The sequence below is a fragment of the Formica exsecta genome, unplaced genomic scaffold (assembly GCF_003651465.1).
Source record: "Formica exsecta isolate Colony F162 unplaced genomic scaffold, ASM365146v1 scaffold627, whole genome shotgun sequence".
Lineage (NCBI taxonomy): Eukaryota > Metazoa > Arthropoda > Insecta > Hymenoptera > Formicidae > Formica > Formica exsecta.
The window spans coordinates 8585-20591 of NW_021853389.1; the positions used below are offsets into that span (position 1 = coordinate 8585).

The following is a 12007-nucleotide window of genomic DNA, read 5'->3' on the forward strand; positions in this document are numbered from 1 at the left end:
AGCGGTCTTACGGTCTAATGAGTCGCGGTATATATACAAGGCGGTCTTATGATTTCACTGGACGCGGTGAACAAAACGATCTTACGGTCATAAAGCGGTCTTACGAACTAACTGGTCGCGGTATATACAAAGCGGTACTAGAGTCTATCGGGATGCAAAGCGGTCTTACGGTAAAACTGGTCGCGGAGACCAAAGTGGTCTCACGGTATAACTGGACGCGGAGCTCGCGGTACGGTCTTACAAGCTAGCAGGATGCGCCGTCCCAGCAACCGGGAAGCCCGGCATAACCACGGGTAGCCCGTGACCTGGCTTAACGCGGGGTGTCAGGATGCGCCGTCCCAGCAACTGGGAAGCCCGACATAACCACGGGTAGCCCGTGACCTGGCTTAACGCGGGGTGTCAGGATGCGCCGTCCCAGCAACTGGGAAGCCCGACATAACCACGGGTAGCCCGTGACCTGGCTTAACGCGGGGTGTCAGGATGCGCCGTCCCAGCAACTGGGAAGCCCGACATAACCACGGGTAGCCCGTGACCTGGCTTAACGCGGGGTGTCAGGATGCGCCGTCCCAGCAACTGGGAAGCCCGACATAACCACGGGTAGCCCGTGACCTGGCTTAACGCGGGGTGTCAGGATGCGCCGTCCCAGCAACTGGGAAGCCCGACATAACCACGGGTAGCCCGTGACCTGGCTTAACGCGGGGTGTCAGGATGCGCCGTCCCAGCAACTGGGAAGCCCGACATAACCACGGGTAGCCCGTGACCTGGCTTAACGCGGGGTGTCAGGATGCGCCGTCCCAGCAACTGGGAAGCCCGACATAACCACGGGTAGCCCGTGACCTGGCTTAACGCGGGGTGTCAGGATGCGCCGTCCCAGCAACTGGGAAGCCCGACATAACCACGGGTAGCCCGTGACCTGGCTTAACGCGGGGTGTCAGGATGCGCCGTCCCAGCAACTGGGAAGCCCGACATAACCACGGGTAGCCCGTGACCTGGCTTAACGCGGGGTGTCAGGATGCGCCGTCCCAGCAACTGGGAAGCCCGACATAACCACGGGTAGCCCGTGACCTGGCTTAACGCGGGGTGTCAGGATGCGCCGTCCCAGCAACTGGGAAGCCCGACATAACCACGGGTAGCCCGTGACCTGGCTTAACGCGGGGTGTCAGGATGCGCCGTCCCAGCAACTGGGAAGCCCGACATAACCACGGGTAGCCCGTGACCTGGTGTAACGCTAGGTATCAGGGTGCGCCGTCCCAGCAACCGGGTAGCCCGGTGTAACTACGGGAAGCCCGTAGCCTGGTGTAACGCAAGAGGTTTCGGATCAGGAGTTGTATGTGGTAGGATCGGGAACTGGTAACGATACGCTCGCCGGACCGCCTTATATACCGGCGGCCGGCCTCCCACTCACGCGATACGGCGCGTGGTGGGGCGGTCCCCACGATGGGGCTGCGACACGGGTGTGGGAACTTAGGGGCGCCATAGGCGCCAAGCCTCGGAATGCGGGCGGCTGGTCGCCCCGCGAGGCTGTTCGTAACGGTATCGTTACATATTTATCAGATAAATAATTTTGTAATATATAACAGGACTTATATATAATAAAAATAGTCGTAGCTCAGTAGCTTTCCACCGATCAATTTCATCCAAGCTGCGGGTTTTTCGTGCAAATTCTGATGGAATCCATTTTGAAATACGATTTAAACTTGCAAATACTTTTTTATCATCTTTTTGTTTTGTACTAAACTTAACAGGCTTAAACTGTCCATTAACAAAAAATTGTAACATTTATTTTACGATACCAAGGCAAACAAGATGCATATAATCGAGGAAATTGATAGATCATTTCTAAGTTTACTTGTTCAAAAATAGATGTTCCATTGTGATGATCTTCATTTTTTCTTTCAATGAAGTTATTATCAGTTCTTAATTCTGCATTGAGATCAAGAAATATCATTCCATCATAGATATATTTACCTCGTTGTATGCATTTTGAACAGCCAAAGTAATCATTAAATCCTTTTGTACATGTTACAAAAGATCGAGCTGGTGTATCACAAATGACCGCCCTAATTCCCAAGTAGTAAACTGACATCACAATGACGGTAAATTTTGGTCACAAAATTACCAATTAGACGTCCTCAGTTAGGTCTCATGAGACCCGAAAATAACGTCGATATATCATATCTACGGGACGTCATTTTTTGACGTTTGTTTGACGACAAAACTAAGACCAATTTCAGTAATAATATATAATAAGACATATTAATGTGTTATATATGTTATAGGTAAATTTATATAATTTAATGTATAAAATTAAAGATCTTATTTATATGGAAGTTAATTTCTGTTTTATATTTTAAGCAGATAATAACGAATGATTTTCACTTATTTGGACAGAAATTGTCCGAATAAATTAAAATCGGATATTATCTATCCGATTTTCCAAAAATCAGTTCAATATCTGAATTTCTCGGTACGGGAATCGTATTAGAAATTAAACTGATAAAAATAATTACAATTCTGTTAGCCGCATTTTGCAGGCTTTATATACGCTTATGACAAAAATTTGAATACGGGTATAGATAGTGAATAGCGCGCCGCATAGCGGTAAGCGGATGAACTATAATCCCAATACTAGTTACAAAAGGACTTTATTTAGACGATATAGGACGTCTTCAAAATGACGTCTTTGGGTAGCTTAAGAAATGACGTCTTTTAAACGTTAATTATTAGATGCGAACGTTATGGACCAAAAATAGACGTCATTATGTCGTCTTTTGACGTCACTCTACTACTTGGGTTGTTACTTTAAATTGTAAATTTCCATCAAACTCGAAACTCTCATCATGTAATGTTTTATATTCTTTAATAAAATCTTGATGAAATCTTTCTCTCTCTCTCCCCCTCTCTCTCCCCCCTTTCCTCCCTCTCTCCCTCCCTCCTTCCCGCCCTCCCTAACTCCTTCCCTCCTTCTCTCTCTTCCCTCCTCACTTTCCCCTCCCATCCCGCTCTCTCTCTCTCCTTCCCCCCTCTCTCTCTCATTCACTCACTCACTCACTCACTCACTCACTCACTTACTTATTCTTACCTTGTTGAGATTCGATTCTTGATACTGTTCACAAATAATTGCTGCATGGCCGTGAATAGCACGAGAAATGTTCCAATGTGAGATGTTCTAATGTGACACACGTAATAAGAAACACAAGCAATAAGCAAAGTTTTTTTCATTCATGAATTGTATAGACACTTTTACACTTTTACTCACGCACTTAATCGATAAAATGAAAAATTTATTAACGAATATAACGGATAATCACAATCGATCACTACCAATTAATTATTCACTTAATCACTTGAAGAAACGCGTTAAATGCACAGCGTACGTTACTCGACGCGGAGACTGCGCGACGACAACACGCAGGTTATATCGGTACTAGCGCTGCCGAGCGCAAACGTGTGTCACGTGATTGACGCGAGACGCTACCATCTCGCGTACACGTTTTCACACACACACACACACATCCATCGCGTGTAACAAACAACGCTCGATCAGCTATAGCGAGCGCCTCACGTAAGCGCCTGCATCGAACGGTGAGTTGCGCCGCCCCTGCCTATCTTCTGTACTCGTCCCGTAGTTTGCTGATTATTTCTTTTTATAATTTAAAAACTAAGCTTCAGACAAAATTTTCGTAAAGGAAAAATCATTTTAAAATTGATTGAAGAATACGACCTTTTAAGGACAAACGGTTGTTCCGAATCACCCTGTATATCCATGTCCACCAAAAAGCTATCAAAGATATCCACTAGATATACACGTATTATCTATATATCCATGTTTACCGAGTAGCTACCAAAGATATCTACTAAATATATACGTGTTATCCATATATCTATGCCCATTAAGTAGCTACCGAAGATATTCATTAGATATTCACATGTTATCCACATATCTAAGTCCACCAAGAAGCTACGAAAGATATTTATTAGAGATTTACGTGTTCATTTACTTACCGCTATGCGGCGCACTATTTATTTTCTATACCCGTATTCAAGTTCTTGTCATGAACATATATAAAGCCTGCAAAATGCGGTTAATAACATTGTAATTATTTCTATCAGTTTAATTTCTGATATGATTCCCGTACCGGGGAATACAGATATTGAACTGATTTTTACAAAATCAGACAGATAAATATCTGACAATTTCTGTTCGAATAAGCAAAAATCGTTCGTCATTATTTATTGAAAATATAAAATAGAAATTAACTTCCATACAAATAAAATCTTTAATTTTATAAATTGAATTATATAAATTTACCTATAATATATATTACATTAATGTGCGTTATTATACATATATTATTATTGTAATTGGTCTTAGTTTTGCCGTCAAACAAACATCAGAAAAGGATATCCTGTGAATGGGACATATCGACGCCATGTGCGGGTCTCATGAGACCTAACTTTTAGAACATTTAAATTAGTCGTTTTGTGACCAAAACTTAACCAACATACAATGGATATCTACATAAATATCCACTGAATACTGATGTGGATGTCCAGTGGATATTGGTCTACGTATCCTGTGGATATTTATAAGATCTCGTATTGCGGACATTTGGATATTTAAAGCATATCTAATAGCTGTTTGCTACATATTCATGGATATCCCTAATGCACATTGAGAACATCCAGTAGATATCTAATATACATTAATTTCTATATGGGAATGAGCACATGCTAGAAAGAATCTCATATACTCTCATCTCAGTTCCAGTCGTTATCCTAATCAGATTAACCTTATTACGCCAACACATTGAATTCGCATTCAGTGATCTAAAAAATTCTTAAGTTTACATAAATATAATTGAAAGCTATTTAGTAAATTGTCAATGATTTGTCACAGCTAACTTTGGCAATACACCCCATATTTAACCATGGATATCTTATTAACCATAACCAACACCAAAAATTCCTTTTGAGGATTGGAAGTCCTAACAACATACTTTATTTTGATTGTAATAAAACGTCTCCAGCATGTCACATATTGTAGCTATAATATGACAAAGTTCGTGAAAAAACTCTTTCTGCAACTTTAATTGTAAATTATTCAAAACGTGATGGAGCAATTTCGAAACTTGATTCGTGTTCAGTGTTCAAAAACCTATAAGAAACGATTAGTCCCGTTCCGGTGTTTTTTTTTTGGTTGAACTGTGTAATTGTAAGATTTCTAAATCAGAATTTCTCCGAGCAGTTAGATTTATTTTGAACTCAACTTTTTCCACATTTAATGGTAGTATTTACTAACTAACCTTTGGTACATCCATGGGCTCCCATCTATCCCCCATTATCGCGGACATTGTATTGCAAGATTTAGAGAAAAAAGCGCTTGGGTCATTAAAGTTCACCTCTCCATTTTACTTTAAATATGTGAATGATATTGCTCTTGCTGTCCCGCTTTCTTTAATCGATTATACATTGAATATTTTCAATTCATTTAAGGGGATCCAAAAGTGACGGCCGAACTCCGACGGGTTAGCGCCCTCATCCAAGCGTAACTAAAATTATCGATAATACCGACCAAAATTATCGATAATATCAATAATTTTAGTTCCGTAGGATTTCTGAAAGATTACTTTTTGGATGGACATTGGACATCTTTTAGTCGCGCTAAAAGACTTCGTTTTGGATATCTTGAAAGACACTTTTTATCTTTCAAAAGTTATTTTAAAGAACGCTTTAAGAGAACTTTTTGTTTACTGGGCTGTGATAATACCATCTCTTTCGTCATGCTACGTGCGAGCGAGAGAGAGGTCTCTTGATAGCGTAAAGAGCGTAAAATAACTAGGCGGAAGCTGATACTCAAATGAGACGATGTGATTGGTCGGCGCAAGTTACGCTTACGCAAGTTACGCCGCATGTTACGGCACCCTTAAGGGCCACCGCACAAGCTTTTCCATAACACGTTACGTTATGTTAAGTACTGACTGTAAACCTAAATTCATACGTAACCTTAAACTTCAGTCAATGCACAAACAAAATTGTAACATAGTAGATAGCGGAACAATTTTTCAGCACTGCCAGTACCCAAGGAACACATTAAAGTCAACAAAAAGTCAAAATGACTATATTTTGATTCGAAATGGTCACGCTTTTTCCGTGTGACGAAAAATTGATTTCAGCATGGCGACAATTATGTTACTCATTGTCAGTAACGGAAATAATTCTATCAATTAAGATTATGTCGGGTTATGATATATAATAGAATATCTTTATCCTTATCATACATAAGTCTTCATACTTAATTTCTATGTGTAACTCCTCATTTTTCTTATTGTGTCCGAGCCCTAAAAATTCAGCAGTATTTTTGCTTAGACATAGACAATTTTAATTTAACGATTTATAATTATATCAAAGCACACTTAAATTCATTATTATGAATTATTAGTATGTTCTGTCATAATCGCATCAGTTCAAGTCATTGAATTCTTATTACATTTGGACATAGTAATAATTTAATGAATTAAAATTAGGTGTACGTCGAGACATAATAAAAATACAAAAATTTTATATTTACACTATTTTAAATTATTATTATATCGAGATATAATTGTAATTAAACTAAATTATAATTATATGGAGATATAATTATAACTAAATATAATTGTCTTTAAAAATTATACATTTTCTTCAAACAATTTTTTGAGGCTGGTACATAATTGATATTTTTGCAAGTGTAGACTTTGTAGCAATTACCGTACAGTCAAATGCATTATTGCATAGATATATAAAGTTATATTAAAACATCTTTTGATAATTCAGGGCGGGCACATATATCAAGGCATTATCTAGATATTCGTGCATCATGACTGTTAGTAAACAATCATAAACTACAATTTTTAATTTATTTATTGTAGATGACAGTTAATACATATATTCTATATATATATATATATATAGACGAACTTTCTACTTTAATGATAAATGGAATTATATTTAATGATACTATGTATCGTGTTGAAGTACGGAATTTTGTTTTGGATGCCCCCGCAAGAGCATTTATAAAATGCATTAGAGGACATACGTCAAGAAAAGTTTGTGAAAAGTGTCACGTCACTGGCGTGCGCTATAAGAACAGAGAAGTTTTTCTAGACCATGATGCATTTCTTCGCAATGATGAAGAGTTCAGAACAAAAATAGATGCTGCCCATCATATTCCTGGGATCACGTCTCCGTTAGAAGAAATTGGGATTGGTATGGTGTCTCAATTTAGGTTGGACGAAATGCATCTTCTGTATAGCGGAGTTTTTCAACGGTGGTTGGAGTTTGTTTTGGGAAAACAAGGGCCAAATCGAGGACAAATTTCAGCACGTGACAGGGCTGCTGTTTCCGCTGCAATGGACAACATTAAACCTCATATTCCAGTCGAATTTTGCAGAAGGCCTCGCAACTTATCCTATTTCGGAAGATACAAGGCATCAGAGTTTAGAAGGATTCTCCTGTACGATGGATTAAAAGTGTTCAGTTTGCTTGATCGAAATCTATACACGAACTACTTATTTCTGCAATGTGGAGTGTACATTCTTTCAAGTCCCCTCTTAGTTAAAAAGGACGGTATGATTCAGATAGCGGATCTCCTCCTCCGTTCATTTGTTTATCATGCTGCGGATATCTTTGGAAATGAATTTGTCACTTATTATATTCATGCACTTTGCCATTTAGCTACGGAATGCCGCACTCATCTGGCTCTTAGTAATTTCAGTTCGTTTAAGTACGAAAATTACTTAGGTGTCATCAAGCGTTGCCTAAGGGCAACACACATGCCTCTTCAGCAACTTTACAACAGAGACTTTGAAAGAGGAGGCCGACTCATGCAGAAAAACATAATTGACGAAGAGCGCATTGAACTAAGTAAAAAACATTATGAGGAAGGCGATGAAGTAGAAAATTATTCCAAGTTGACGATGCATGGAATGATACTTTCCACGTCAGAAGCTGATTGTTGCTTTCAGTCAAAAAGTGGCGAGGTGGTCGTCCTTTCAAGAATTACTTGTCCCTTTGGTGGCACACGAATTTCCTTACACGGACATAGATTTAGGAATATTTGTGACTTCTTTACATTTCCTATTTATTCTACAGACATGGGCATCTGTAAAATATCGCAACTTGAAGAAGCCGAAAAAGTCTGGTCTCTTAATCAAGTTCTCCAGAAATGCATTCTCATTCCTGCCGATAATAGTTATCTGTGTATTCCGCTCGTTCATGCTAGGCAAGAGTAAAATAAGGGTGAGATATTCTGCTAAACTGCAATAAAATTTCAGCTATGGGAAATTCGCTCTCCTTTTACTTAACGCGACATGAAAATGTCAATTTTATTGATTATTCTACTGATAAGCTATTGTTGACATTCTAACTTTACATTTAATTTTTCACATGTTAAATGCTAAGAGATATCAAACTATCTAACGTAGTCCTGATGCACTAAAATGTAGATACACTACACGACCTAAAATGTCTTAAACTAAAAAGGCATTATTGACGCCATGTATGACAACAAAGTGTTCCTTTGTTTTACTTATTTCTTCTGTTTCATGACAGTTTTCAGTTGTTGTTTGGCCGGATGGAGGCATATGCGTGGTAGCAACTAAATGGATGAATAAATCTAAAGAGACTGTCGTGTATCCTACTAAAACCAAATGCCCTACGAGATTGGTAATGTCTCTTGTGGAAGCGCAAGAAGACTGGGAAGAGTTTAACATAGAGTTTTTGCACAGTTACAGTAAGTAGCCTAGCTATAATCTTTATGCACTGAGCTCAATTATGAATACTGAACTACTATTTCCTTTCGTGTTTCCAGAAACTTTTAATCTGGCTCATAAAGCCGCTATATTGGCCGCCGAAGATCAACCTATTGACTCCAACATAGATACTGATTACGAAAAACCGCGGAAGCGTCAACTTCCGACCAGATTTACTCAGAGTTCTGATGATGACGATTGGGAGCCAGAAAATATGCATACAAAACGTAAACGGCATGTTGCAGGAGGATCCCGTCGAGAAATACAACGTTCGGAGAACGAGGAGCGTAAAGACTGTCAAAATGTCTCTCAAGTAAATAGCATACCAGCCCCTGCAGCAAATATCAGGGAGCAGCTCGCTGCATTGAAAGCCCAAGTTTCTCATTCCAAAAAAGCATTGAAATCCAACGAATCTCATTTGAATACAAAAAAGAAAGTTTTGACTGTGAAGAAACTTATCAAAGTAGTAAACGATAAAGCGTCTCCCAGAAAATCACAACCGGAAGGTAATAAATTAAATTTTCGAGTGGCATGATTTGTAATTGTGTTCCTACTCATTTTTATCATATTTGTACGGATTATGTGAACTCCTCACAATTGGTTTATGTTGCTACAGAAATTCTCATCAACTATGGAAAGAGTCCTGCAGATACAGAAAACGCAAATGCTGCTGATCTTCCGTGTACATTCCAACATACAAACCTTCATACCTCCAACCTGTTTAAATCTCCATTGGATAGTGACAGTAAACTTTTCCTTTTTTTTGGAAAAGGATTCCTGTGATATTTCTTGGATTATTTTGTTTCTATGTTAAGCGAGTATTTCCTTTTTATCCGCCGCCATCTACACTCGGAGAACTGTTCATCTATACAATTCAAAACATTTTGCTTTTTTCTTTTTTCCAACCCGTAATGTGTCATGAGTCCAAAGAGAAGATATCACAGCAATCCAGCCGGCTTTGGAACTTCTACGAGTTAGGCAGTGCAAGTTTTGATTACTCTTTCTCATTTTTCTTAGATATGACTTCCGATTCAGAAATGTTGCCCGCGACGCAAACATCAGCAGGGTCTAAAGTTTCTCCCACACTGCACCAGATGAGAGATCAAGAGGAGCAGAGTGAAGTTTTCCAAAGCAGTGACGATGATATTATACGGAAATTTGAGTAATACAGGTCTGCACAACAAGACTTTGATAATAGGGAGAGTTCAGTGAAAATTGATACCGCAAAGTCGTCCTCGAAAGGTGAGAATAATGTTTTATTTTGTTTCTCAACTATTTAATTTGTCTTTATAATTTTACACGATGTATTTTTGGCCAGATTCTGGTGACTTTTCCCGCAAGAAGGGACAAAGAAATGTCGGTAAGTACTCGTAATGTTTTCATTTTCATGTCAATTACAAGATGAGAGTGGGATCGATTAAGTGATTATGGATATCATTTTCAGAGAGCACAGATATCGCATCGGAAATTATTGACAATATTGTCAAAGTTCAAGAAGAAATACGTATCAAGCTTGACCACTTAGATGTCAAGTTAAAATATTGTAACCAAAAATAATCATATTGACTTTCTCTAATGTGATGTAGTTATGACATCAAAATGATGTCATTTTGATTACGATGTGTTCCTTGGGTACTGGCAGTGTATATCGGAACACACCCTTTCTCTGTGCGTTGACTGAAGTTTAAGATTACGTACGAGTTTAGGTTTAGAATCAGTACTTAACGTAATGTAATACATTACGGAAAAGCTTGTGCGGTGGCCCTAAGACTTAAGAATTTCAACTATACGGAATTTTCAGCGTAGCTTACGTTTCAATATGGCTGCTTTATTGTTTGACCGTGATTGGTCAATTCGCTTACGTCTTAAGTCTTAAGGTAACATTTCATGGGCAGTGAAAGGCAGCAGCAGTTTAGTAACGAACTGCTGCTGCTTTTCATTGCTCATGAAATGTTACCTTTACTGCTTAAGTTTTTTTATGTGCCACGGCCCTTATTGGCAGAGACGATACAATGACGTCATTAATCGCTCTGAGAGCGATTAAACCTGCTACATTCGAAAACGCTATTATTGTGTTTCAACTTACGTTTGTGATACTGTCAGTAACGATTATTTATTATTTAATTTTATTCGTGAATTTGAACAGTAAAATTGGAAATGATTGTGAATTATTTATTCTTTCTTAAATTTATTAAAATTTAATTTGTGAAATAAATGTGGGAAGCTAATGTTTTTGACTTTACTATATATAGACTATATATAGTTCCGATATTCACTGCCAGTACTGAAAATCTATAATGCACGTGTGACGTAAACTAGATTATATCGGAACGCAGTCTAAAAAGGATAAAAATTCGTAATCTTAAAAATTTATAGAATAATTTATGGTAAATTAGGATTTATAAACTCGCGAAGTAATTTTTCTTATTGGAAGCTGGTTTTATTGGCATTATATTTGAAATCAGTAGCAGGATTCTCTAAACATCTTAGCGACGATTATCGTTGTCGTTAGCGAGCCGTAGCCTATGAGTATTGCGCTTTTCACCAGGATTGTCCTTGCCATTGGCTGTCGCTAGTTAACGATACCGAAAATTGTCGATAGCAAGTTATTGAATCCCGCTACAGGAAGAGATAGATGAATTTCTCTATTATATATATATTGTATATCTACAAGATTAAGATCTATAAATTTGTAAAGGTAATATTAATGCAGAATTATTGAAATAGATTAACCTAGAATTAGAATTCTTTTTAGCGTAAATGAAAAAAATTCATATTATACAGAACGTCATAATGTAAAAAGAAAAGAAATTAGTCAATTATGGTAGAAAAAAACATTTATTGATGAAATGTTATGATAAAATCTCATTATTATTGGATAGATAAAATTCATAACAGAACGATATTTTTTTGGAGAGGTCTTAGGATGGTGGAGGGAGAAGATGATAAAGGAAATATACAACTTTTATTTTTATTTTCATATATATATGTATATATGTGTATATATACATACACACGCGCACACGCACGCACACACACACACACACACACACACACACACACACACACACACACACACACACACACACACACACACACACACACACACACACACACACACACACACACACACACACACACACACACACACACACACACACACACACACACACACACACACACACACACACACACACACACACACACACACACAC

General features: G+C 38.4%; 1 protein-coding gene across 1 annotated transcript; it reads left to right on the forward strand.

Annotated features, from left to right (window-relative positions):
- Window positions 1–6959: 6959 nt before the first annotated feature.
- LOC115242783 lies at window positions 6960–10335 on the forward strand. The gene is made up of 8 exons (XM_029819326.1): window positions 6960–8021; window positions 8134–8280; window positions 8593–8773; window positions 8852–9298; window positions 9409–9537; window positions 9810–10034; window positions 10111–10152; window positions 10237–10335. Exons 1-6 carry the CDS (start codon window positions 6972–6974, stop codon window positions 9956–9958), a joined length of 2103 nt encoding a protein of 700 aa, XP_029675186.1. The 5' UTR covers window positions 6960–6971; the 3' UTR covers window positions 9959–10034; window positions 10111–10152; window positions 10237–10335.
- Window positions 10336–12007: the final 1672 nt, after the last annotated feature.